Source organism: Pan troglodytes, chromosome 23 (genome assembly GCF_028858775.2).
Source record: "Pan troglodytes isolate AG18354 chromosome 23, NHGRI_mPanTro3-v2.0_pri, whole genome shotgun sequence".
NCBI classification, from domain to species: Eukaryota; Metazoa; Chordata; class Mammalia; order Primates; family Hominidae; genus Pan; species Pan troglodytes.
In genome coordinates, this window is record NC_086016.1 from 40092275 (window position 1) to 40119975 (window position 27701).

Consider the following 27701-nt stretch of genomic DNA (forward strand, 5'->3'; position numbering starts at 1 on the left):
GCAGCCTAGAGAAGGAGGGGGATGGAGACGAAGCATGGGGAAACTGAGGCACAGGGCTACCCACGTGAGGGTGGCTCAGGTCTGGGAACCAAAAGGGGAAACGGAGGTAGGACTCTCACCCCAAGTCTCCTTCTCCTGCAAAGGGCGCTGAAGGACGAGGGGAGGACGACGGGTCCCACCTGACTCTGCACCTCGGCAGGCTCCCTCTGCAGGACAACTGCTGGCCCCTCAGGGCCTCAGGTGGAAGGCGTCGGGAAGTGGAGCAGGTATGTGCCTGGAGGTGGGCGTCCAGCACCAAAGTCGCCCCGTACGCGTGAGGGTCTCGGGACAATAGAACAAACAGCAGAGGGGCAGATGCCGGCTGCAAAGGGCCGGTGTGCGTGATTTTCCTCTTTAGCCTTCCGCCATGTTCCTAATGTTTCTCAGGGATCACAAATGACTATTGTCATTAGAACATTAAGGGGACAAAAGCCACTTTCAACAGATATCAGCCAGGGGAGCTGAGTTCCCATGCATCTCAGCTCAGCCATGGATTCCCTCCCTGACTTGGGCCGGTCGCCTCCCCTCTCCCAACCTCCCTTTCCTCCGATGTAAGATGGGTGATTGATCACCCCGAGGCCAGCTGGGAATCTTGCGGGAGAGGAGTCAGGTCTCTGGCTTCTGCCAGACAGGTAGGAACCTTAGCAGCACTGAGAGAGTGGCCTTCTGCCCTCCAAACCTCAAACCCTCTATATGAAAAGAATGGCTCCAAAGCCTGTCTCATTCCTGGGGCTCCACCCGGGGCCCTCACAGCAGTTACAAGCGCCCCCATAACAGATGAGGAGGGTGTACTCAGAGACAGGTGCACCAGGAGCCGGGGGCTGGGGATAGCCTCCTGCCCTCCTGCCTGGAGTGTCCCTCCTGGCACTGGGCAGTGCCACCACCCCCAGGGTATCCGGGACTCTGCCCCTCCTCCACTAGGACCAGGTTGTGGCTTTTCCTGCCTGTTGTCCTTTTGTCACAGGGGCAGCCACTTGAAGGTGGAGACAGGAGGGTGATCCCAGGCAGCCCTCACATCACACTCACCTGAGCCTGCCTCGTGGGTTTGGGGGTCCAGCCTCACATCTCCTGAGGCCTGCAGGGAGGGGCCGCCGCCGCAGCTCCCGGTGAAGCTTACCCGGATGGGGGCTGCCAGACACCCCAGCTTCCCACCAGCCTGGGCTGAGCCTCTGGCCGACTCCCGCCTGACGCTCCCTCCCCCAGGCCTGGAGCTTAGAGTGTGTGCCCCCACCACACCTCACCCCTGCTAAGAGGCTTTTGTCCAGGAGGGGAGAAGAGACTGGGAGCCCCAGGCAAGGCTGGGCCTCCGTGGTGGGCTCCCTGTCCCAAGCCAGTCCAGGAGGGAGGAAGAGAATCCCTCTGCCTCCTGGAGCCTGGGGTGGTAGACACAGAGACCTTGCCCAGGGGGTCCTAGTCTGGTGCTGGGGGCACAGCCCTGCCCTGAAGAGACCCCAACGGTTCTAATCACCTCAGTGCCTCATCTGCCCCCTGCCCCAACCCCCCGCCCCAGGCCACATTCCAGGAGGGGCTGGCAGCTTTCTCTAGAATGAAGCTAATCCACGCCTGTGCCTGGGAATGTGGGGGCGGGGAGGGGCCAAAACAAAGGGTGCTGTGTCCAGGCCGCCTGAGGGCAGCTTGCTGGTGGTCCCAGCCCTTGGCCACCTCTCCCCTGACCCGAGCAGCCGCTACTTCCTAGGAAACCCACAGGTCGAAATGAGAGCAGGTGGAGATGGGGGCTGCAGCGCGAGGGCTTTGGGGCAGCCCTAAAGAGTTCTCCAAACAAGGGGCTGGGAGTGAGATGGCTTCCCGGGGAACAGCCAGGACCTCAGTACCCCCTAGACCCCATTCTCCAATGGGGGAGTCTCTATCCCTCACCCCCTGCCCTGTCCCCTAAATAAGACACCACCAGTCCTGCTGCCGCATCACTTTGCGTCCACTTCCTTTATTTCTCATCATTTACAAAAGATGTACAGAGAGGGCATGTGTTGGGCACGGAGCAGGTACAAGGGGCTCCTCCCCACGGGGGCAGAAAAGGGGGAAAGAGGTTAGGGGGCAAGAGGTGGGCCCCCCAGGGAGAGTCCTGGAGCCCCTGGAGGGGGAGAAATTGTCCTGTCCCCCCATTCCGCCTGCTTTACTTTGAAGGTCTCGGACCCCAAGCCAGTGCTTTGGAGCTGCTCAGGCTGCCGGGGTGGTCTGGGGAGGGCAGCCACCCCCCGTCTCAGGGCCCCGCTTCTTGGATCTGCTGCTGTTGCTGCTGTCACTGTCATTGCCAGCTCTGAACAGCCCCTGGGCAGGTGCACTGTGGGGTACGACCTCGGACCCCGCCTCAGCGGATGAGGGGTGCTGAGCGGTCATTGGTGATGGTGGGACGAAGCTTGACGGTGGCAAAAGGATTTGTGCCCCTGTAAGAGGAGAGAGAGAATGGGGTGAGAAGGGCAGATGATCCCCACCTGGCCGTGGCTCAGGAAGGCAGCTGGGCAACGGAGCTGGGTCCTGCCTCCTGCCCCTATTTGGTCTCCATCCACTCCTTGCCCCACTTCATCTTTTTTTTTCTTTTGAGATAGATAGGGTCTCACAGTGTTGCTCAAGCTGATGTTGAACTGTTGGAATCAAGAGATCCTCCTGCCCCAGTCTCCCTAGTAGCTGGGACTACAAGTGTGTGCTGCCGCACCTGCCACCCTCCTCACTGTTTGGGCCCCATGTGAGGACTCACCTCGGGAAGAGCTCCTGTGGTGGGTGCTGCTCTGAGGAAATGAGTTTCTGCAGTGGGGGTGAGGAGGGCGGGTTTGGTGGGGACAGGGGCAAGCAATCCCTTGCTCCTCCCCTCCCTCTCCCCATGCCCAAGGGCAGAGGACTGGGCCAGAGAGCCCCTGCCATGCCAGGCTCCTGGGAAATGAGACCCTGACGTTCTGAAGCCCAGAATTCTGTGGGTTGCAGAAGTGAGAAACCCCTGGGCCAGAGCACCACCTCCGAGGACTAACCACGCCCCCAGGATAAGACCGGGGTGGCTCCATCGGAGATGCCCACCCTGGTCTTCCCCTTCGGCCCAGACTCAGCCCCACACCACCCCTCCCTGCACTGAGGAACAGACTGAGGCCAGGTAGGCGGGTCCCCTGCCAGACAGCCGGTGACAGAGCCTCGGGATCCCTGCTCTCCTGCCTCCCTGCCCGCTGGAGGCCCCAAGAGAGGGCGGGCGAGGGCTCACCTTGACGTCAGTGGCAACTGCTGTGCTGCCCATGCTGCTGCGGCGGCTGCTGGGCAAGGGTGGAGGTGCAGGGCTGGGGGCACGGCTTGGCACCCGGCTTGGGGTGCGGGAGCGGGACTGGCCATCCCAGTACTCCGAGGGTGCTATGGAGTTGCCCGGCCGGTCCAGGAGGTCATCGAGGCTGTGGCTGCCCCGGAGTGGGTAGGACCTAAGTCCAGAGAAAGGAGGGGGAAGGAAGGGGGTTGGGGCCTGTCCAATCCCTTGTCCTGCCAGTAGCTGGGGCACCTTAGGCAGGAGGCATCCGACAGCTTCCTCCCCGCACCTGCGTGAAAGGAGACTGTTGACTGGAGGGAGGTCCTGAGAGGAGGCAGAGGGATGGACACAGTGACCTTCAGGGCAGAGAGAAGGGCTCAGGGCCGGTGGTTCTCCAGGGGCTGAAGGCGGCTGGGCCCACTCAAGACTGCACCTTGCCACCTGGGTGCAGTGACTCATGCCTGTAATCCCAGCACTTTGGGAGGCCGAGGTGGGTGGATCACCTGAGGTCAGGAGTTCAAGACCAGCCTGGCCAACATAGTGAAACCCTGTCTCTACTAAAAATACAAAAAGTAGCCAGGTGTGGTGGTGTGTGCCTGTAGTCCCAGCTACTCGGGAGGCTCAGGCAGGAGAATCGCTTGAATGCAGGAGGCAGAGGTTGCAGTGAGCCAAGATGACACCACTGCACTCCAGCCTGGGTGACAGGGTGAGGCTCCGTCTCAAAAACAAAAACAAAAAAGCCTGCACCTTGCAGATCCTCTCCGCTGGGCAGTGACACCCTTGCCGGCGTCCTCACCCCCGCCCCACCCCGATGACTCAGGTACCTGGAAGGCAGCTCGTTCCCGGGGTTCATGGGCGTCATGGGGGACATGGAGGTCATGGGGGTCACGGGGGTCATGGGATTCACGGGCCCCTCCTCCAGAGCCTTCACGTAGGCCTCGGGGAACCAGCCGCTCCTGTGGGGCAGAGGCAGAGGACAATGACCAAAAGAAGCCAGGCCTGGGGACAATGACCAAAAGAAGCCATCCTCCCCTCAGGGTCACTGGAAGCTACTTCACCTCGAATTGACAGACTACAGTCAATTCCGTATGTTTACTTCTGTTTTCACCTGCAGGTGCCTACTGATAATAACACACGCTATCCTTTTCCCTAACAGGCTATGTGAGTCAAGGATGGAACGATGTTCCCAGAACATCCCAGGAGGGTGTGACAGCCTCCATCTAGAAGGTTCTATCCTCAGGTCCCCAAGGCATCTGCAGCACACCGTGCTCTGCTGTGGGTCTGTGAAGCAGGCACTCCAGCAGCGGGTGTCCCTATCGTTGGCGTTCTCAGTCATCTCTCTCCCCACTGACCCCCTTCCGTTCCTGTCCCTGTGGTCACCCGCCCAGCTATGGACCTTCGCGCCTAACTATGAGTCCCTCCATACATCACCTATCCCCCACTCACCTGTCTATACTCCATCCCCCGTGTAGCCACGAATCCATCCAGCACCTCCTCACACCTCTCCAATCACCCATCAGTGTCTGTCCACCACATCTGCGCATCCTCCCATGTCCCTAACCACCCAGTCAGTGACCCCCCCCCCAATTTAAGGCCATCCACTTGCACACACAGACCTCCAACTACCCACACGCACATCCCCTGGTCCACCCATTCGCCTGTCCACCATCCATTAAGCACAGGGCCACTCATCCATCTGTGGGCTGGTGTGGGCTGCCACCACCCGCTCTGCCCATGCACGCATTCATCCTGCGCTGCTTCTCTCTTGCAGCAGGAGTGGGCACCGTACACTACCCTGCCCATGAAGCCCCGAGGGGGCACTGCCTGGCTCCAGCCAGCCCCATCTGCCCCGTTTTCCCCTGCAGGACAGTGGTGCCTGTCCATTCCCTCTGCTAGCTGCCAGCCCTGCTGTCCTCCGCGCTTTCTGGCGACCTCACTGTATGAAACTCCCCAACTCCTCCTCCACGTCAAGTGTCAAAACAGCCCAGTTTAGGTGCTTTCAGGATTTCCACTGACCCTGACTGCAAAGAGGTGAGCACATTTAAGCCCCTACTCCCAGCCCAGCCCCCTGCATCAGAGTTCCAGGGCTGACTCTGCAGAGGGGAAGCAGCCTCCTCCCAGAGACAGGCACACAGTAGGTGCTCAAGCAATAGGATTTCTGCCATTTCCACACTTTTGGAAGAACCTGCCCATCCCCCAAACTCTGCCCGCTCTCAAGGGCCGTCATCCTGAACTTGGTAAGGCGGCTCTTCCTACTCCCACTGAATGAATAAGGAAACTGAGGCAGGGTGCGGGGGTCGGGAGGAGAGGAGCATTGTCCGAGGCCCCCGGGGGAGGCCAGGGAAGCCTCAGTCCGGCAGGTCCCCGGGTTCCCGGCCCCCAGGGCCTTCTTCTCAACCCACCCCCGGCCCCTCCAAGGCTCCCACTCACGCGGACGAGCCCTCCAGCTTGCCGTAGAGCCAGCCGTTCTGGGCCTCGGGCACCAACACCTCCACCACGTCCCCAGCGGAGAAGCGCAGCAGCGTGTGGTTGGCGCCCTCCGAGTGGGAGACCAGGGCGCGGACTCTCCTGGCGCCGCCGCCGCCGCCCGGGCGCTCGCCAAAGGAGTTGGAGCGCGAGCTTTGGGCGCTGCCGCTGTAGAGCGAGGCTGTGGGCGGGAGAGCGCGGCGGCACATGGGCAGGAAGTTCTTCCTGGCGTCTGCCCTCGATCCCTCCTGCTGCAGCCCCACCCCCGCGCCTCTCCCGGCCCTCCTGCCGCCCCGGGGCGGGGGCACTCACAGGCCGACGGCGTTCGGGGCAGGGAGCGACGGTCTGGCTCTAGCTGGGACGCGGGCCTCGCGTCGGGCTCGGTGCCGTAGGAGCCGGAGCCGTGCCGGCTGCGGGGGGAGCTGAACTCTCCCAGGGGCCTCGGGGGCTGTGGGGGAGATGGGCAGGGGAGGGTGGGGCGGGGGGGGGCGGGGGCCGCGCCCTAGTCCAGCCCCCACCCCCAGTCCCAGGCGTTGGCGTAGGGGTTCTGGGGGCGGCGGCCGGGCCACCACGGGGGCGCGGAGAACGCGGGGGGCGCCGAGAACGCGCCGGGGCGGAAGGGCAGGCCGGGGGATGCGGCGTAGAGCGGGAGCCTGGGGGGCAGGAGGCTCCAGGCTGGGGGCCTGAGGCCCCAGGGCCCCGCGGGGGGCGGCGGGGGCGCGAACGGCGGCGGGGGCGCCCAGGGCCTCACCATGTCCAGGCGGGTGGGCGTCAGGCGGCCCGAGGGGTAGGGCAGCCCCAACGCGGGGCCCAGCAGGCCGGGGGAGTGGGCGCGCGACGGGCTGCGGCTGGCCTCAGACTGCTCCTTCCACAGCAGCACGCGGTTCTGGAGCATCCCCCGGGCCTGGCCGGGTGGGGACACGGGGGTCAGCCAGGTCCGGGCGGCTCCCTGAATCCTGGGGACCCAAAATGGCACCCTCGACCTGAGAGCTCAGGCCCTACCAGCTCGGGACGACCGGATTTTCTAGCTGGAAGGAGCCAGAAGCCAGCTCACCGTCCAACCCGCACCCTCCACTTTTGGCAAAGGCGCCTCCATTTTCCACGAAGAGCTTCCTCTGACCCCACGCTTCCCGCGTCAATGTGTGTGCTTTGAGCGGGGCTGTCCTCACCGCCCAGCTTCAGGGGTAGGGGTGGCACCCAGGCCCGGCCACTCAATCACCCCATCCTCCTTCCTGCAGCGATAGGCTCAGCAATGGCGCTTAGATAGAAACTACGACCAAAAAACCCAGTCCCATTACTTACCCTGTAACACTCTGGAAAATGCATTTTTTTTTTTTTTTTTTTTTTTTAGACGGAGTCTGGCTCGGTTGCCCAGGCTGGAGTGCAATGGCGCGATCTCGGCTCACTGCAAGCTCCGCCTCCCAGGTTCATGCCATTCTCCTTCCTCAGCCTCCCGAGTAGCTGGGATTACAGGCGCCTGCCACCATGCCCAGCTAATTTTTGTATTTTTAGTAGAGACAGGGTTTCACCATGTTGGCCAGGCTGGTCTCAAACTCCTGACCTCAGGTGATCTGCCTGCCCTCGGACTCCCAAAGTGCTGGGATTACAGGCGTGAGCCGCCAAGCCTGGCCTAAAACTTCTTTCAATGGCACTGACCTTTCTGTGTTGTCACTCAGTCATAATAAAATCCCAGCTACAATCAGAATGCTGCATTCTCCAGCCATAAAGATCGCTCCCTCTTCTTTTCAAACATCCCTGTCCCTCAAGGCCTAGCTCAAGACGGTCACCTTAAGAAAAGCTCCCTTTGTCGAGCAGTGACTCCGTACCAGGCCCTGCTTTAAACGCTTTATCTGCATTATCTTACTTGATTCTCGCAATAGCCCTGGGTGGTAGGTGCAATTATTATCTCCAGTTTATAAAAGACGATACTGAGGGTCAGAGAAGTTAAGTGACTGGCTCAAGGTGTCACATTCAGTAAGCGTTAAAGGGGTCTGTGTCGGTCTGTCCTTGAAGATGCCCCCTACGACTACACTTTCAGTGATTTCTGCCTTGAACCTGGCCCCATGACTGAAAACCTCACGTCAAACTCAGGCAGCAATAATGGGAAGGCTTGGTGCCCCCCATCACTGGAGCAACTAGTCTAGCTGGTCACTAAGTGGACAGCCCCTCTGTTTCCCTGCAGTAACTAATTAGCAGACTAGCACAAAGATAAAACCCGAAGGCCTTTGTGCAGAAGTTTCAGAGGCATAAGCAAAGTGAGAGCATTAGGTTCTGCATATCTTTCTTGTTGTTGTTGAGACAGAGTCTCACTCCGTTGCCCAGGCTGGAGTGCAGTGGCACGATCTTGGCTCACTGCAACCTCCGCCTCCCGGGTTCAAGTGATTATTCTGCCTCAGCTTCCCAAGTAACTGGGACTACAGGCGTGCGCCACCACTCCTGGCTAATTTTTGTATTTTTAGTAGAGACAGGGTTTCACCATATAGGCCAGGCTGGTCTCGAAGTCCTCAACTCGTGATCCACCCGCCTTAGCCTCACAAAGTGCTGGGATTACAGGTGTGAGCCACTGCACCTGGTCACATGTTGTATTTTAAAAGGGATTTAAAAGAGTATCATTGGATTGTTTGTAACACGAAGGATAAATGCTTGAGGGGATGGATACCCATTCTCCAGCATGTCATGATTACACATTGCATGCCTGTATCAAAACACCTCATGTACCCCACAAATATATACACCTACTATGTACCACAAAAATTAAATGGTGGGTGAGAAGAAACACTGCATACAGTTTCAAAACCATCAGAGAGGCCATGGGGAAAATCTTAAAAATATATTTACGAAGTGAAACAGCCATTCTAAGTATGACACCAAACCCATAAACTTGAAAAGACCGATACATTTTACTAAATAATGTTTTTGTATAGCAAAACCAATCATAACACAGGCAAATGATAAATGGCAAACTGGCTATTGTATTTGCAACTCATCACCAAGAAAAAGCTGGTTTCAGTAACATATCAAGAGCTCCTACAAATTAATAAGTGGATGAAAAGATACTGGCATGTCACAGCACAGAAAATCCAATGGCTTTGAAACATGAAAAGATGTCAAGCTCGCGTTTAAGACAAGTATGAGGTAAAGCCACACCGAGATACCATTTTTACCTTTCTAATTAGCCAAGATCAGAAAGTTTGCTCACACACTGTTGTCAAGGGGTGCAGAAGCACAGAAACTCCTGCATCACTGATGGAAGTGTAAACTGGCGCAACCAATGACTATATTCTTGGGCTTACCAATTCCACTTCTAGGAATTTATCCTGGAGATACATTTGCACAGCTGCAGTAAACGAGAGAAGCTAAGGATGAGGTGGGAAGGCACGTTACTGACTAGACTTGGACTAAGCAAAGACTAATTAGTGAAGATGAATAAGAAAGACAATTTACCGTGCCCAGGCACCTAGAGTTCTTTAAATCTTATTCTAAGGGTGCCTTCTTTTTTTGAGAGAGAGAGAGAGAGTCTTGCTCTGTTGCCCAGGCTGGAGTGCAGTGGCGCAATCTCGGCTCACTGCAACCTCTGCCTCCCGGGTTCAAGCCATTCTCGTGCCTCAGCCTCCCGAGTAGCTGGGATTACAGGCATCCACCACCATTCCTGGCTAATTTTTGTATTTTTAGTAGAGACGGGGTTTCACCATGTTGGCCAGGCTGGTCTTGAACTCCTGACCTCAGGTGATCCACCCACCTCAACCTCCCAAAGTGCTGGGATTACAGACTTGAGCCACCACACCCACCCCTAAATGTGCCTTCTACTTATAAATAGAACAAGAAGTAAATATATATGCTTAGCTATCTTAGGAGTTAGATCTTGGATGTTTTAAAGTCCAGCTGGGTCAGACAACATGTTACTTGCTCCCTATGTGATATGGTTTGGATATTTGTCCTCTCTAAATCTCATCTTGAAATCTGACCCCCCAGTGTTGGAGGTGGGACCTAGTGGGAGGTGGTGGGTCATGGGGGCAGCTCCCTCATAAATGGCTTGGTGCTGTACCCCACGGTAATGAGTGGTATGAGTTCATGCAAGATCTCCTTGTTTAAAAGATTGCAGTGGCCAGGCGCAGTGGCTCACACCTTAATTCCAGCACTTTGGGAGGCCGAGGTGGGTGGATCACCTGAGGTCAGGAGTTCAAGACCAGCCTGGCCAACATGGTGAAACCCCATCTCTACTAAAAATACAAAAATTAACGGGCATGGTGGTGCATGCCTGTAATCCCAGCTACTCAGGAGGCTGAGGCAGGAGAATCACTTGAACCCAGGAGGTGGAGGTTGCAGTGAGCTGAGATCATGCCACTGCACTCCAGCCTGAGCGACAAGAGCAGAACTCCATCTTAAAAAGAAAAAAGAGTGTGGCACCCCACCGGCTCCCTCTCTGGCCATGTGATATGAACTTCCCCTTTGCCTTCTGCCATGATTGTAAGCTTCTAGAGGCTTCGCCAGGAGCAGATGCGGGCAATGCACTTCTTGTACAGCCTGCAGAACTGAGAGCCAAATAAACATCTTTTAAAATAAATTACCCAGCCTCAGGTATTCCTTTATAGCAATGCACAACAGACTAACACACCATGCATAGAGGAAAATCTGCCTGTTTAACGCACAGCTCCCTCCTGAGGGACCCTCACGCACGAGGAGGCAGTCAAGGAGGGGGTCAGCTCTTCTCTTAATGTTGATGGTTAACTATTTACAGGCAAAAAGGAGTTTAACACAGGTGAAAAAGAGTTTCCTTCCAAAGAAGATCTATAAATAGCTAAGAAGCACAGGAAAAGATGTTTAACATCACTAGCCATCTGGGAACCGGAAATCAATATTGCAATCAGATATCGCTTCACACCTGCTAGGATGGCTATTATCAAAAAGACAGTAACAAATAGTAGCGAGGACGTGAAACAACTGGAACCCTCATAAACTGCTGATGGACACGGAAACACTCCGGAAAAGGGTCTGGAAGTTCCACAAACAGTTAAACAGAGAGTTACCATATGGCCCCACAATTCTACTCATATACCCAAGAGAGATGAAAACATATGTCCACATGAAGACTCGTACATGGATGCTCAGCGCAGCATTGGTCATGACAGCCAAAGAGTGGAAGCAACCAGGCGTCCATCAGCTGACATCTGAGTAAATACATCGAGTAAACGAGTAAATACAATGTGGTGTATCCAAGCAATGGAATATTATCCAGCAATGAAAAGGAAGCCAGTCGCAAAAGAGCACACGTTGTATGATTCTGTTTATATGAAATGTCCAGAATGGGCAAATGTATTGAGACAGAAAGTAGATTCCTGGTGGCCTGGGGCTGGGGGAGTGGGAGGATTGGGAATGACAGCTAAGGGGTACCGGTTTGTATTTTTTTTTGAGACGGAATTTCGCCCTTGTCCAGGCCGGAGTGCAGTGGTGCAATCTTGGCTCACTGCAACCTCCACCTCCTGGGTTCAAGCAGTTCTCCTGCCTCAGCCTCCCGGGTAGCTGGGATTACAGGCATGTACCACCACGCTTGGCTAACTTTTGTATTTCTAGTAGAGACGGGTTTTCACCATGTTGGCCAGGGTGGCCTCGAACTCCTGTCCTCAGGTGATCCACCTGCCTCGGCCTCCCACAGTGCTGGGATTACAGGTGTGAGCCACCGCGCCCGGCCGAGGTACTGGGTTACTGTGGTGGAGGGTATTGAAAATATTTTAAGCTTGATAGTGGTGATGGATGCACGACTCTGTGAATATACTACAAACCAGAAAGTGTACACTGTAAATGGGTGAATCGTATGTGAATTATATCTCAATAAAACTGTTTTTCAAAAAAGGAAGTTGTTTCTCCCTGGCAGACCTTTTGTGGGATAGCAGGGGACGAGAAGGCTGAGCCTTGGGCTGGGTGAGGCGGTGACAGTGGGCAGATGAGAGCCTGAGCCGAAATCTGGGTCTCTGGATCCAGTCATGTATCCCTGGGCCCCTGGGTTCAGATCCAGAGACTCGGGGAGGGCGTGGGAGGCATGGGAGGGATAAGAACCCCGAGCCAGGACCGGGCGTGGTGGCTCACGCCTGTAATCCCACCACTTTGGGAGGCCGAGGCAGGTGGATCACCTGAGGTCAGGAGTTCGAGACCACCCTGGCCAACATGGTGAAACCCTGTCTCTACTAAAAATACAAAAATTAGCTGGGCACGGTGGCGCACACCTGTAATCCCAGCACTTGGGAGGCTGAGGCAGGAGAATCACTTGAACCTGGGAGGTGGAGGTTGCAGGGAGCTGAGATTGCGCCAGTGCACTCCAGCCTGGGCAACAGAGCAAGACTCCGTCTCAAAATAAATAAATACATACACACATAAATAAAATTAGTTTATCAAAATACAAGGGTCATGCTGCAGAGATGACTAGTGAGGTCTGAAACTAAGTCCTAAACTATCTTGGCAAAACCAAGAAGTGGAGGATGGGAAGGATGAGGAGAGGAGTAAAAGCTTTCCAAAGGTCCCACCTCAGAATAGTTGGAGGGCAGGAAAATACTTCTTAAGGTGTTATCTCATCTTTTTTTTTGAGACTTAGTCTCACTCTGTCGCCCAGGCTGGAGTGCAGTGGCTTGATTTTGGCTCACTACAACTTCTGCCTCCCAGGTTCAAGCGATACTCCTGCCTCAGCCTCCTGAGTAGCTGGGATTACAAGTGCCTGCCATCACGCCCAGCTGATTTTTGTATTTTTAATAGAAACGGGGTTTTGCCATGTTGGCCAGGCTGGTCTCGAACTCCTGACCTCAAGCGATCCACCCACCTTGGGCTCCCAAAGTGTTGGGGTTACTGGTGTGAGCCACCGCACCCAGCCTAATTTTTGTGGAAAGCTTTAAATCAAGGTCTCATCTTATGAATTGGCGGAGCGATGGACTGAACAGTGTGTGTCTGTAGTAGGGTGAAGTTGGCATTTTTGGAAAATAGGTGGATATATATGTGATTATGAAAGTCACAAAGTGAGGTCACCACAGGTAGAGAGAAAAAAATAGTGCAATTTCTAAATTAATAAAGGGAAAAGGGGAATGTATAGTATACTAACTCAAACAAACTGAAAAGAAATAGTGTGGGAGAAAAAGAGGAAATGACAAAGTAAATACAGTTAGCTCAAGTTATCTAAAAGGAATAAAACCCAGGTATCTTCATTATTATGTTAAATGGGAATGGGCTGAATTCCTTTTCTATTAGAAGACACAGACTGGAAGACTGGTCAAAAACTCAAAAGTCAGTAACAGAAAGTATACTTAACATACAAAGAGATAAGCAAAGAGAAGAGAAAATAGAGCAGTATTAATATCAGACAAGGCGGAATTAAAAGCATCAAACTTAAGAGAGACATTAAGTACATAAATGGCAATATTTACAAAGAAGGTAGAATAGTTACAGCCAAAAAAGCGCCAAACAACATGGCAGCTCAATTCAGAAAGTGAAATCTATTAGAAATCCAATGAGAGATGAGAGAGTCTGACTAGTCTAGCAGACAGAACAATGCAAGAGCATAGAGGATTTAAATAATATGATAAAATGGCTGGGTATGGTAGCTCATGCCTGTAATCGCAACACTTTGGGAGGCCGAAGCAGGCAGATCGCTTGAGGTCAGGAGTTTGAGATCAGCCTGGCCAACATGGCGAAACCCCGTCTCTACTAAAAATACAAAAATTAGCCGGGCGTGGTAGCACATGCCTGTAGTCCCAGCTACTCGGGAGGCTGAGGCAGGAGAATCGCTTGAACCCGGAAGGGAGAGGTTGCAGTGAGCCGAGATTGTGCCGTTGCACTCCAGCCTGGGCAACAAGAGTGAAACTCTGTCTCAAAAAATAAATAAATAAATAATATGATAAAATTAATAGACGATAACTGAGCACGCCTATCAATTAATGAATTTGTGAATTGTGAGAATATACAAACAGGAATTAAAAAATGGTCCACACATGAATAAATAAATGCATGAATTAGTGAATGCATTAAAAACAAACAATATCACGAGTGAATAAATGAGTGAATATACAGTGATACAAGCAAACCCAGAAACAAAGAAAGAAATGGATGGAGATAGCAAAATAAAATGAATTTCTACAGACAGGCAGGCAGGGAGGGAAGAGGGAAGAAGGGAGGGAAATCTCTATGTACGGCCACTCAGGAGGGGGCAGCTCCTAGAAGCGCCCCGCTTGCTGCCCCCCAGTCCAACTCACCCGGCCGAAGAACTGCAGGAAGGTGTTGGAAAGTAGCAGGTGCTTCTCTGCTAGGAAGCGATAGCGCCGCTTCTCTTCCAATTCAGCCGCCCGCTGACTCTCAGACACGAAGGCCTGCATCTGTGCGTGCAGCCGGTTCACACTCTCCTGGGGGGAACGGGAGTTCTGGCTGGGGGCGGTGGGTGTGTCTCATCCCACCCCCCTCGCCCACAGGCGCCAGCTGTTCAAGCCCCCCGTTCTTCCTGACTGCCCTCTCCCCAAGCCCACCCTCCTTCACCCGGCCCATCCTAGCTCCTGAGCCTGCCCCATCATCAGCCTTGTTATGAGTCTGGGCCCTGCGTCTCCCTCGCCCAGGTGCTTCTCACAAGCAGGGCTGCTGTCTGAGCCTTCGCTCTGTCCCTGGCACCCAGCACAAGCCCAAGCACGGGCTGGGTGGGCAGAGGGACGGGTTTAATGAGAATATGAATGAGTAGGTTAATAGCCCCCACTTGGGGGGAAGATTCTGAGGAGGGGAGGCGTGAGCTCACTTAAAGGAGCCAGGAGCCAGAAGAGACGGGAAGGGAGGCAGAGGGTTAATCCATGGGTTTGGATCTCGGAGACAGAGGCCAGGGATGGGGCCCCAGGCTCAGGAAGGGGAATGGCCCTAGCCGGGGGCGGGATACCTCTGCCAGGCAGGAGAGAGGAGAGGAGGATGGGCAGCTGGTGGATGACACCTTTGGCACCATGTTCAAGCGAGCAATTTTCTCGGTGAAGTAGGAGACGGGGGAGGTGGGATGGGGTTGCAGGAGAAGCCCGGGGATTCTGGGTAAGGCCAGTAAGCCACGGGGCAAGGGGCGGTGCTGGGCGTGGCCCTAGGAGCTAGTTACGCCCACCCCACCAGGGACTGGCTGACCTCCCCAGCCACGCTCATCACAGTTCGGCTGGTGCTCGGTGGGGGAGCTCAGGGAGGTGTTCGGGGTTCCCAGGGCCCGGTCTCGTCCCGAGGTCTGCCCACCCGCCCTCCCCGGCCCACCCCGCTTCCCGGCCCACCCCCGCTTCCCGGCCCTCGCACCTTCATCTCCCGCACATTCTTGTCCCTCTTGCGCTCCATGCGCCACAGCTCAGACATGCACTTCTCCAGGTTGGCCGCTCGGTGGCGGTACTCGAGCTCATAGTGCTGGCGGCTGTCCTGGGGTAGGGTGGAGTCGGGGAGGGAGAATCCCCCCACATCAGAGAGCTCAAGACACCCCTCCCAGAGATCAGGGCCCTGGAAGTTTGGAGACCTGGGGCTCAGCTGGGAACATGGATAATCTGGGGCCCAGTCAGTGCTCAGCACTGGCCTGTGTGTGCCTACCTGTCAAATGGGAGAGGGGGTCCTGCCTGCAGTGAGTTGGGGGCCGAGTGGGGAGGCCAGACTCACTTTGATGAACTGCATGTCCAGCTTGGTGTTCTTCTCCATGTGCTGCAGCAGGTCTCCATGGAATGTCTGCACCTGAGCGGAGTGCAGGGTGAGGGTGATCAAGGCCCTCCTACTGTTCCCAGGCCCCAGCACCCCCTTGCACTTTCTGCTATAACAGACTGCCCATCGTGCTCCTAATATACCAGGCACCTGCCCACCTGTCAGAGAAACGGAGACAAGAACACCACCTGGCTGGAGGGAGGACGAAATGGTTAAACATTCACAATGTTTAGTGCAGTGCTGCCTGGAAACGAACCCTTGATAAGTGTGTCAGAGTCTTCTGGTTCTTATTTTTTGTCTTATTCTTAGTTTGTGCTTTGATGACATCATTCCCTCTGCCTGGAATTTCCTCCCTATCTTCCAGTGCCAGCTTCCTGTCTTCCTGACTTTCCCAAGCAGAATCCATTGCTCCCTCGTTTTGTCTCTGGAATGCGTGCACATGTGTTCCTTCGTTGTCCATTCCTCCAGTTGTATACAGAATTTATGGCCAGGGCCCCATGCATAGCCCCTTGGAGCTGCTATGGCCATGGCTCACCTCTGTGTCCTCAGCACCACGGGCAGGGCACAGCCCAGCAAAAACACTCAGAAGCTGTTGAGGTCTCAGATGGGCCTGGGAGGTGACAGGTTCCCATGGCAAGTGGATGTCTGGCCACCGGGGCAGGACAGGAAAGGCTGCTGGGCTCAGGCTCAGAAGCTTCGTCCTCATTCTAGTTCTGCCTCCTATTTGCTTTGTGACTTTGGACAAGTTGCCACCCATCTCTGGGCCTCAGTTGCCCCATCTGTAACAGGAAAGGCTTGACCAGCCTGGGCATGGTGGCTTATGCCTGTAATCCCAGCACTTTGGGAGGCTGAGGTGGGTGGATCACCTGAGGCCAGGAGTTCGAGACCAGCCTGGCCAACATGGTGAAACCCCATCTCTACTAAAAATGCAAAAATCAGCCAGGCATGGTGGTGCGTGCCTGTAATCCCAGCTACTCAGGAGGCTGAGGAAGGAGAATCACTTGAACCAGGGAGGCGGAGGTTGTAGTGAGCCGAGATCACGCCACTGCACTCCAGCCTGGGTGACAGAGTGAAACTCTGTCTCAAAAGAAAAAAAAGAAAAAGGAAAGGCTTGACCAGCTGCTCTCTGAGAGCTTGATGAGCTTCGATTCTGTGGGCCCATGTGGTGCCCTGGTACCCTGTATTCTCCATCAGCTTTCTCTGAGTCACTCCATGTTGTTGGGCAGTTGGACCTAAACCCTTCCAGCTGCAGGAGGGTTCAGGCTGCGTGGGACACAAGAGGTGCTTCCCGAACCCCGCGGACACGTCCTCCTCTGGAGGCCCTCCCGCCTCTGCGCAGCCTCTGTCCACACACTCTTTTCCCACAGTGGGTCCTTCCTCCTGCTCTAGGTGTCCTCACATCATCCCACGGGGCTAGGGGATCGCCCAGAAAAGGAATGCTGGCAATCTCCTCCCAATATGCAGAAAAAAATCACTACATAATAAAATTTCTAAAGTTTAAGGTTTTCTCCCACAGTTATTTCCCAAACTTTGGTGCCCACTAGTCTGCAAGGGAGCTTGAGGGCGCCTCTTTGGTACTGAAACCCTGAGCTATGGCTGCCAGTGTGTGTGTAGAGAAGGGTGTCAGCACCAAGAAGGAAGTGGCACGTAGGTTTCCAGAATGATACAACAGTGAACAGAAACGTGCGTTGTTATAGAAATGCCAGGTAGATGCTTCTGAGGGGCCGCTTTCCGCTGGATCCAATCAAAAGGAAGCCTTCCCGACCCTGCGCTAGTGTGAATGTCACAGCACTGCCTCCTTAAATTTTGTGAACTCAGGCCAGGCGTGGTGGCTCACACCTGCAATCCCAGCACTTTGGGAGGCCGAGCTTGTGACCAGCCTGGCCAACATGCTGAAACCCCGTCTCTACTAAAAATAAAAAAATCATCTGGGCCTGGTGGCGGCTGCCTGTAATCCCAGCTACTCGGGAGGCTGAGGCAGGAGAATCGCTTGAACCCTAGGGGGCGGAGGTTGCAGTGAGCCGAGATCGCACCACTGCATGCCAGCCTGGGCAACAGAGTGGAACTCCGTCTCAATAAATAAATAAATAAATAAAGCTTAGCACCTCCCCACTCTCTCTCTTGCTGTCTTGCCATGTGACGCACCTGTTACCCCTTCACCTTCCGCCATGATTGTAAGCCTCCTGAGGCCCTCATGAGAAGCTAAGCAGATGTTGGTGCCATGCTTGTACAGTCTGCAGAACCATGAGCCAAAATATACCTCTTTTCCTTATAAATTACCCAGTCTCAGGTATTCCTTGATAGTGACACAAACAGATTCATACAATGCAACAACATGAATTAATCTTACAGACCTTATGCTGAGTGAAAGAAGCTAGACACAAAAGAATATACAGGGTACAGTTCCACTCAAACGAAGCACTAGAACAGGCAAAATTCATCTGCAGAGATAGAAGTCAGAAAGCCTTTGCCCCTAGGGGGCGACACTGACAAAAGGGACATAAGAGAACTTTCTGGGTTGATGGAAACGTTCTAAATAAATCCTGTTTAACATGGTGGCCACACAGGGCACACAATTGTCAAAATCTGTTGAACTTAACACTTAACATATTTAGGAACTTCATTTTATTGTATGTAAATTTTACCTCAGTAGAAAAAAAACCTCAGGTCTGGGATGATGGTGGAAATGAAATGTAGTTTCAAAATCTTCCTTCATCTTCTCCTAAAAATGAATGGAGAAACCAGACAGCAAAATAAAAAACTTAAGACTAGCCAGGCACAGTGGCTCGCACCTGTAATTCCAGCACTTTGGGAGGCTGAGGTGGGAGGATTGCTCGAGCCCAAGAGTTCCAGACCAGCCTGGGCAATATAGTGAGATGCTGTCTCTACATAAAAAAAAAAAAAAAAAAAAAAAAAAAAAAAGCCAGACGTGGTGGTTCATGCCTGTGGTCCTAGCTACTTGGGAGGCTGAGGTGAGAGGATTGCCCGAGCCCAGGAAGTCTAGGCTGCAATGAGCTGTGACTGCACCACTGTACTCCAGCCTGGGTGACACAGTGAGATCCTGTCTCAAAAAAAAAAAAAGGCCAGGCACAGTGGCTCATGCCTGTAATCACAGCACTTTGGAAGGCCAAGGTGTGTGGATCACCTGAGGTCAGGAGTTTGAGACCAGCCTGGCCAACATAGTGAAACCCCATCTCTACTAAAAGTACATAAATTAGCCGGGCATGGTGGCACGCGCCTATAATCCCAGCTATTTGGGAGGCTGAGGCAGGAGAATCGCTTGAACCCGGGAGGCAGAGGTTGCAGTGAGCTGAGATGGCGCCATTGCACTCCAGCCTGGGTGACAGAGCAAGACTCCGTCTCAAAAAACAAACAAACAAACAAAACAAAACAAAGAAAACCACCAAAAGAAAAAAATAAACTCAAGACAACATTCAGAACAAAACTATGACAGTATATCTCGACAACCCTCCAAACAAAAATCAGCACCGGCTGTGAGGTCAGTGTGACCAGCATCCATGTGGATGGAGCAGTGGGAGGTAGCTGGGCGTCGAGGGACCTGAGCACAGGTGCACCCCGACATGGCCAGCAGATGGTCATGGGAAGCTCAGTAGGCCAGTCTGTGAACAGCAGCTGAAACTCCAAGGAGTTTGTGAGTCCAAAGGGTGAAGGTAAGAGGTCCCTGGTAAAGTCTGAAGGGGCTGGAGTAGTCGAGCCTCTAGGAAGTCTTGAAACTGACCAGCCAGGCTCCCATCCAGACAGGGCCCACGTGGAGGAGAGAATGCCGTGAGGAGGATCAAAATCAGGAACAAGGACAACAGACACAAAAGGAAAGAGAAAGTCTAACAAAAGTAGGAGCATGAACAGAACCAGGAAATTGCAGAAAGGGAGCTGCCATATTTTTGGAAAACTACATAAGAACAACAGAAAGAGATCTTGCAAAGTGAGAAGAGCTGTCTTGACTGTGCTCCTTTTACAATTTCAGGAAAAAACCTACTTTTCCACAGACAATCTCTGAGGTGAAATCCAATAGAAAGTTATTATTAGAAAAAAGAGAATATGGAAGAGAATAACATTCCTACTGACAACCAAAACACACCAGAAAGGCCCACGAAACAGAAGAAAATGAATCAATGGTCTAAAAGTGATCCTAGCACTTTGGGAGGCCCAGATGGGAGGACTGCTTGAGGCCAGGAGTTCAAGACCAGCCTGGGCAACATAGTGAGACCTCATCTCTATAAAAAGAGTTAAAAAATTATCCAGGCACGGCCGGGTGCGGTGGCTCACACCTGTAATCCCAGCACTCTGGGAGACCAAGGCGGGTGGATCACGAGGTCAGGAGATCAAGACCATCCTGGCTAACACGGTGAAATCCCGTCTCTACTAAACATAACAACAACAACAAAAAAATTAGCCCGGCATGGTGGCGGGCGCCTGTGGTCCCAGCTACTCGGGAGGCTGAGGCAGGAGAATGGCGTGAACCTGGGAGGCGGAGCTTGCAGTGAGCCGATATCACACCACTGCACTCCAGCCTGGGAGACAGAGTGACACTCCATCTCAAAATTAAAAAAAAAAAAAATTAGCCAGGCACGGTGGCATTTTCTTATAGTCCCAGCTACTTGGGAGGCTGAGGCAGGAAGATCATTTGAGCCCAGGAGTTGGAGACTGCAATGAGCTATGATTGTACCACTGCACTTCAGCCTGGGTGACAGAGTGAGACTCTGCCTCTGAAAATAAATAAATAAATAAATAAGATGAATTTGTGCAGCAGCAATAGAAATAAAGAGACAGAGCGAGAGAATGTGTTATATGTGTGTACACACACATTGCATATAAATATGTATCAATCTATGCATTGCACAGCCACCAAAAAAGCCTAGAAACAAAGATCAAGCCAGTGGCAATGAGCACCACTAGTATTCAGATTATGGCTTTGAAATACCACTTGCACTAAAAACAAAAAGTAAAAACAGGGCTTCATGAAGAAATGGCTCATTCCATGTCTTACACAGCACAAATAGCAGATGAGCCTGGAACCTCTTGTCAGGCAGATAGCAAGGACTCAGGAGGCAGATTAAAGAGGCTTCCACTGGCCGGGTACAGTGGCTCACACCTATAATCCCAGAACTTTGGGAGGCTAAACTGGGCAGATCATCTGAGGTTAGGAGTTCGAGATCAGCCTGGCCAACAAGGTGAAACCCCGTCTTTACTAAAAATATGAACATTAGCTAGATGCAGTGGTGCATACCTGTAGTCCCAGCTACATGGGAGGCTGAGGCTGGAGAATTGCTTGAACCTGGGAGGCGGAGGTTGCAGTGAGCCGAGATTGCGTCACTGTACTCCAGCCTCGGTGACAGGGTGAGACTCCATGTCAAAAAAAAAAAAAAAAAAAGAAGCTTCCACTGGCCAAAAATAGGACATTTTCAACTTCAGTAAACATAATAATTGCCAACCACTGAAATAGGTCAAATGAGTTTAAATCTACGATATTGATTATAGTAAATAAAAGTACTAAATAATGGTGTTAGTAAAAACATAAAGTTAATTGGTGGCTTCACCTTCAGAGGATGACAGGGCACAGATTCATTATCTTGGAACCTGATGAATAAAGGGAATGAATGAAACCTTTCTCCTGCCCTCCCCATATGAAACGTGCCAGTGGGTAATAATAGCAGATAAGGGGAAGCGTCTCTTTCTGGAAGCATCCTAGCTAAGAATTCTTTGAAAAGGCATCGGAAGAACAGTGGTGTGTATCCCCGGATGCATGGCAGATCTAGACACAGTGATGCCTCCTGGTGGAAGAACTCAGTAGCCCCTCTGGTCTTGCCAAGGGCAAGGCTCCGGATCCAGAGGACAGAGAAACCAGCTGAACATACTAGGAGAGCATCATCAGCAACTTCCAGACTATGGGAAAGTCAGAGCAGATGGTCCCAGGGTCTCCAACAGACAAAGTGTAAGGAAAAGAAACAGACGGAGGGGGAACCCGTAGGTTCAAAGAGACTCAAATTTCTTTTTTCTTTTTTTTTTTTTTTTTGAGATGGAGTCTTGCTCTGTCGCCCAGGCTGGAGTGCAGTGGCGCGATCTCGGCTCACTGCAAGCTCCGCCTCCCGGGTTCACGCCATTCTCCTGCCTCATTCTCCCGAGTAGCTGGGACTACAGGCGCCCACCACCATGCCCGGCTAATTGTTTTGTATTTTTAGTAAAGATGGGGTCTCACCGTGTTAGCCAGGATGGTCTCGATTTCCTGACCTCGTGATCCGCCCGCCTTGGCCTCCCAAAGTGCTGGGATTACAGGCGTGAGCCACCACACCCAGCCAAAAAAAAATTTTTTTTTAAGAGTAAAACCAAATTCTAGTGTCTCGGGCTGTAAGGTAGAGTGATAAACCACGAAGGCACACAAGGAAATGCGACCTCAGACCAGTGGCCACTTTTAGAGGGAGGGAGAGGCTGTGGTTTTGATGCGGGCACCTGAAGGGGCTTCTGGGGAGGCTGGCAAAGTTCTGCATGGTAGTTTCAGGTCTGGTTTGCCTAATAATGATTCATTACGCTCTAATCTGTTCAGCAAGATTTTCTGTGCCTGGCTTTTAGTTTACAATAATAAACATTTTTTAAAACATTCTAAGTCAGATCCTGTCCCTCCTTGGCTCAAGACCCTCCGAAGGTGTCCCTTTCACTGAGAGGAAGGGCCAGAGTCCCGCCGGGGCCTGCAGAGTCAGGGCCTGTTAATGGCTGGTCATCTGAGACTTGCCCTCTACTGCAGCCTTCGGTCTTTCCACACGCTGTCCTTTCTGTCCAGATTGCCCTTCCCCCAGAGGTATTCCTGGCTAATGCCCTTACCTCCTTCAGGCCTTTTTCTTTTCTTTTTTTTTTTTTTTTTTTTGAGACAGTCTCACTGTCACCCAGGCTGGAGTGCTGTGGCGCGATCTCTGCTCACTGCAACCTCCGCTTCCCAGGTTCAAGTGATTCTCCTGCCTCAGCCTCCCGAGTAGCTGGGATTGAGGCGCCCGCCACCACATGCGCGGCTAATTTTTTGTATTTTTAGTAGAGACAAGGTTTCACCATGTTGGCCAGGTTGGTCTCGAACTCCTGACCTCAGGTGATCCGCCCACCTCGGCCTCCCAAAGTGCTGGGATTACAAGCGTGAGCCACTGCGCCGGGACCTTTAGGCCTTTTTCAATGTCACCTCGTCTGTTAAAAACTGCACCCCCCAAAGACATCCCCTCCCTGCTCTACTTTTCTCCTAGTGTATTTTGCATGGAATGTGTTACGTATCGATTCACTTACTCACTGTGGGTTTTTCTGGCTCCCTCTTTGCCATGGCAGGGGTTTTTGTCTGCTGTATTCCCGCTGCCTACCACAGTGCCTGGCACAGGGCAGTAAGTAGGGATCAAATAAATGAGCTGCAGGTGGGGGTGGCCTCTGGCACTGTTCTGTCTGGTATGATTCTGGCCAGTGGACCTGCCCAGTTATCACAGCTGAGATGCCACTGCCTGGAGAGGACAGCTCTCCTTACAGAGTGGGCCTGGGTGACACTCATCCCTGCCCAGCCCAGGTGTGCCACAAGTGACAAGGACAGCCATTGAACACAAGGACAGGAACCCACAGGCTCCATAACTCCGTGCCCACATCCAAGGGGGTGGCAGGGGCTTAATGCTACATCCTAAAGTGCCCACGGAGTCCACGGAGCCCAGGGGCCTTGGGGCCTTGTTGTGTGTGCGTGGGATGTGCATTTTCTAATAGAAAGATTGTTCCCCCGCCAGGCGCGGTGGCTCATGGCTGTAATCCCAGCACTTTGGGAGGCCGAGGCGGGCAGATCACTTGAGGTCAGGAGTTCAAGACCAGCCTGGCCAACATGGTGAAACCCTGTCTCTACAAAAAAATAAAAAAATTAGCCAGGCATGATGACAGGTGCCTGTAATCCCAGCCGCTCAGGAGGCTGAGGCAGGGGAATGGCATGAACCTAGGAGGCGGAGGTTGCAGTGAGCTGAGATTGTGACACTGCACTCCAGCCTGGACGACAGAGCAAGACTCCGTCTCAAAAAAATTAAAAAAAAAAAAAAAAAAAAGATTGTTCCCCATGCCCAACTGACTAGTATTTTATGGTATCCCCCAAAGAGCACCCCGACTTCCAGGGGTTCCCCTTCACACATTGGAGGGAGAACAATTAGTTAAAATTTCCTTCCGAACCTTCCCAGTTGCCTCACCACCAGGCCCCACCCCACCTCTCCCACTCAGCCCCTGCACCCAAGCCCTGGCTCATGCCTGCCTGCTGCCCGCTCGTGGCTGTGCACAGCCCGCTGCCATGCTCCCTTGGAAAGCCCTCTCTTCTCTCCATCTAGCCAAGCTGACTCCCTCAGCTCTTTTCTTTCCCCTGTGTCACTGAAGCCCTGCTTGGCGGCAGGCCCTGGAGCTACGGAGAGGAAGGAAGGCTCTGCAGTGCTCCCAGTCTTGGGAGGGATAGGGGCAGGTGAGTTAACTTCTGGTTATCATAGCTAAGGTATCCAGGGGCAGTAAGTAGGGGCCAGGGCAAACAGTTTATGCTTATTAATTCACGTCATCCTCTCAAGAACCCTGGGAGGCAGTTATTATGATTCTCTCCATTCCTCAGATAGGTAAGTGGAGGCATAGAGTCCAAGGTCACAAAACTAGTCACTGGTGAAGCTGGGCTTTGAACCCACCATGAGCTAAGAACGGACAGAATCATCTGTTGGAGTCCAGGGGGAGGGGTGACTGGACTTGCCCCAGGGAGTCAGAGGAGGCTTTGGGAAGGAGGGGACAGCTGCTTCCCAACTGGATGGCAGGGGGAGGGACCGGTGGCTCTAGGCTGAGAGGACAGCAGGACAGCAGCCCCGCAGCGGGGACACCAGCAGAGGGCCCGCTCTTCCGGGGGGCTGGGCTGTGTTGGGGGTGTCAGGAGAAGCTGCTGGATCGACAGAGCCAGGGACCCCTCACTGAGAAGCCTGTGTTCAGTTCTACGGGCAGTGGGGCCGTGGAATGGTTCTGCTCCTGGGAGTGACATGGTCAGGTCCATGTGGCTGCTCCCTGGGAGGCTGCAGTGAGGAGGGCTGCAGTGAAAGGACCTTTCTCTTCCTTGGGCCTCCATTCACTCTGGCATCTCAGGCAATGACTAGCTCTTTGAGACTCAGTTTCTTCCTCTATAAAATGGAGGCAGAAATGCCACCAGCCTCCTAGGGCTGCTAGAGGCTTGAACGACTATTGCAGGGAACCGTGCCCCACAGAGCCAGGTGCTGGGAAGCGCAGCCACGGTCATCCTCCCTGGGAAGGGCATCTGGTAGGCTGGGCCCTCTCCTTGGAACATAGCCCACTTTCCTCGAGTGACCCCTCCAGGCCCTGGGGTCTGATACTCACCACCACCTCCAGGTCAGAGTTCAAGTGCCGCTGGGTGTCAGACATCTGCACCAAGATCTCCCCTGGAGGCATGGATGCAGCTGTGGCTTTGGTGTGTGGCAGCCTGCCCCGCCCACCCACCACCCTCTTCCGCTGAAAGCCAACAGAGGGCCTGCCCGAGACTGGATTTTGGGACCAAAGTCCGGGAACTTCCCATATGGTTCTCTGGGAGCCAGGCCATGTGTGTCCCAGCCTGGGAGCAGCCCGGCAGGGAGTGGTGGCGGGGAGCCTGGGCCCCAGAACAAGAGTCTGGCTCTGGGCCCTGGGCTGAAAGGCCTGTGTCAGGGACTCGGGACATCCTGGAAGGGCAAGGGTGCAAAAGGAGGGCCCAAGAATGGGGTCTGCTGTGGAGGGGGAGCCTCACCCAGAATCTGTGAGGTGGGGCTCTGCAGGGCACGCTCCCCAATCTTCTGGATGGCACTGAAGTAGACCTCGGCCGCCTCGGACAGAGCTGTGGACCAGAAGGGACAGGTCCGGTCCAGCCCTGCCTCTGCCCCACCCTTCTGGAGGCTCTTTTCATCTGGAGGGGACTGTGTCTGTCCTGGGTGGGGTGTGGGCATCTGTGTGTGCCCCTGAGGAGGGTGTGACCAGTTGAGCTGTGAAACTCAGGTGCAGGGGCATAAGGTGAGGGCTGGGGGCAGGGAGGTGGCGTGGAAAGCATCTAAGAAGCAGGGGGATGGGAGGCCCTGAGGTTCAGGGTTGATCAGCACTGGTGGGTAGTGGGGTGCTATTGGCAGGTATGAGCGGCCACAGCGGACGGGTACAAGGGTTTGCATGGGGACCGAGTGAATGTCAAGGCCAGCTGCAGGGTGTGTGGGTGGTGGCTGGTTGGAGTGAGGAAGCCAGCTGCTGTGTGAGCCTGGGTGCAGAGGTGGGACTGAATATAGGGGTGGGTTCAGCTGGTGGCATCCAGGTGACACCTAGAAATGTATGCACTGTCAGGGGCTGCCCTGGGGCGGTGTGGGCCTGCAGGGCCTGGTACTGCATCATGGGAGTGTCTGGAGGCACCTGAAGGAGGGGGCAATGAGGGGTGCTGGGTGTGGACTGGGGTGCGTGGGCACAGGAGAGTGGGGGTGCATAAGGCCTCTCTGGCTGCAGAGGTGTGAGGGTGAGGGTGGTGGGTAGGAGGGTGTAGGGTTGAGGATGAACAGGTGTGGGGTGTAGAGAATCTGGGAGGGGCCTGGGTGGGTGGGAACAGCAGAGGCCCAGGGCTGGGGCTCGGTGGCCCGGGCAGGCACTCACCGTGGAAGGCACGCAGGTAGTTGTTGCCCAGGTACACCAGGTTCTCCAGGGCGGGGTTAAACTGCTCCATGATGCTCTGGACCCCAGGGCCAGGGGAGGAAAAAGGTGTAGAGATGGGGGAGCGAGAAGGAACCATGGATGGAGTCAAGTCACCAGGCGTCAGGGACAGGGCACCCCCAGCCCAGTGAGAAGCCCCAGACTTTGGGGCGCCCATCTACAAACCTAGGCTCACCCAGAATCCTGGCTCTTGGCTGCAGGGACCTCAGAGCCCATCTTTTGGGGTCCTGTTCTAAGCTGTGGTCCCCTCACAGCCAGCTCCCGCTCACATCTGCTCTGGCGGGACCGAGGTGCCTCCCGAGATGGTGCACCTGGAAGGTTCTCCTCCTCCCGCTGGGCAGAAGCTGGCCCACCTGCTGTGGTCCCCACTGGGCACGGCTCAGCCCTGCCCTATGTCCAGGCCTTGCTGGGCTATACACCTGGGGCTGCCAACAGTCACCCCCGGGGCAAGGGCAGCTCTTGCCCTCCTCCAAGAACAGCCCCCCATGGGCAAGGCTGTGGCTGGATTAGTGTGGGCCTCCCCAGGCTGGGGCCAGGCAGAGAGCTCCCTGGATGGTGAAGACGGGCCTGGACTTAGGCTTGGACTTGGACTTGGGTCTCAGTTCAAATCCCAGCAGCACCTCTTCCTCCCTCCATGACCTTGAATGAGCTGTTTAACCTCTTTGGTCTCAGTTTTCTCATCTATCAAACAGGGTGGTCATTTTTGACCTCACAGGTGGGTGGTGTGAGGCTTACAGGTGAAAGGGTCCTGCACACAGGAGGTGCTCAATAAATGTCTGTGGCGGCTGCAACAACCCCCTGGGGGTGAAGTAGGAAGTCTGAGGGGCTCAGAAATGAGAGAGAGGGAGAGAGAGGGTCTTTATTCCCAGGCCGGGCAGCCAGGCCCTTCTCATCCAGACTCAACTCTCCCCACCCTGGGCCTTGGGCTCCCTCCTGCCTTGTCCAGCATCTGGGAGTTGGGGGTTCCTGCTGTATGGCTGAGTGCTCTCGGGGATCCTTACCCCCGTACCCACCCCTGGGCCAGCCTGGCTCCAGGCTTCCCTTTCCAGGACATCTGCAGCCCCGGCTGGCCCTCCGTCCTCCAGAGCGGGCCTGATTTCTGTGCTCTGGGAGGAGGGGCTCAGGCCTGGCTTGGCCACCCATGTGCTCACCTTGTAGATGGCCATGGTGGACCTGTAGAACTGGTCCATCTCGGGGGCCATGGAGGGGCTGTCCCGGGTCTGAGCAGGAGGCTGGGAGCTGGTGGCGATGGCACAGCCGGGAGCAGTGGTAGGTAGTCCCTCAGGTGCCCACGACTCGGCTGGCAGCGAGGAAGCCGCGGAGAGGGACCTGGAGATGGAGGCCTGCCTCAGAGGAGTGGCAGCTTAATTATTCACCAACTCGGGATGTCAGAACGTGATCTGGGGCGTAACCAGATCTGGCAGGGAAGGCATCCTGTGACGGGCAGGCTCGTGTGACCTGCCCTTCAATTATTCACCCCTTGGAGCTGTGGGCTGATACAAGTGCCCATGTGGATGAGCCCCCTCCTGGGTCACCCCCTCCTCAAGGACCCCAACCCTGGGGGTCCCCGCCCTCCCACCTG

The 27701-nt window shown here is 54.3% G+C and overlaps 1 protein-coding gene and 1 long non-coding RNA gene across 4 annotated transcripts; one reads left to right on the plus strand and one right to left on the minus strand.

The window, feature by feature from the left end:
- Positions 1-1962: 1962 nt before the first annotated feature.
- BAIAP2L2 (BAR/IMD domain containing adaptor protein 2 like 2) lies at positions 1963-27480 on the minus strand. 3 transcript variants are annotated; one of them, XM_024352930.3, is made up of 14 exons: positions 27271-27480; positions 26063-26138; positions 25185-25271; positions 24782-24843; positions 15374-15445; positions 15026-15142; positions 13975-14121; positions 6495-6647; positions 6056-6191; positions 5708-5924; positions 4102-4233; positions 3245-3452; positions 2753-2799; positions 1966-2441 (listed from the first exon to the last, which is right to left on the minus strand). In XM_024352930.3, the coding sequence occupies exons 1-14, from the start codon at positions 27319-27321 to the stop codon at positions 2366-2368; spliced, it is 1581 nt and encodes a 526-aa protein (XP_024208698.1). In that variant the 5' UTR covers positions 27322-27480; the 3' UTR covers positions 1966-2365. The 3 variants fall into 3 exon arrangements, with proteins under 3 accessions (XP_024208699.1, XP_024208698.1, XP_024208697.1); XM_024352931.3 differs by lacking the exon at positions 2753-2799 and having other exon boundaries at positions 1963-2441; positions 27271-27442; XM_024352929.3 differs by lacking the exons at positions 1966-2441; positions 2753-2799 and having other exon boundaries at positions 2982-3452; positions 27271-27468.
- On the plus strand, positions 3052-4518 carry LOC134809690 (uncharacterized). Its single transcript, XR_010156021.1, has 3 exons — positions 3052-3139; positions 4032-4097; positions 4434-4518. It is a non-coding gene; the product is annotated as an uncharacterized LOC134809690 (long non-coding RNA).
- Positions 27481-27701: the final 221 nt, after the last annotated feature.

What these genes read in the sequence shown, in the direction of transcription:
- BAIAP2L2 (XM_024352929.3), bottom strand. Translation starts at nt 27,321, where the DNA reads ATGGCCCCCGAGATGGACCAGTTCTACAGGTCCACCATGGCCATCTAC. An exon ending in CCACCATGGCCATCTACAAG is followed by an intron (nt 26,139 to 27,270) that starts GTGAGCACATGG and finishes CCTGGGGTCCAG; the next exon opens with AGCATCATGGAGCAGTTTAA. An exon ending in AAGCTGGAGGGCTCGTCCGC is followed by an intron (nt 4,234 to 5,707) that starts GTGAGTGGGAGC and finishes TCTGCCCCACAG; the next exon opens with GAGCGGCTGGTTCCCCGAGG.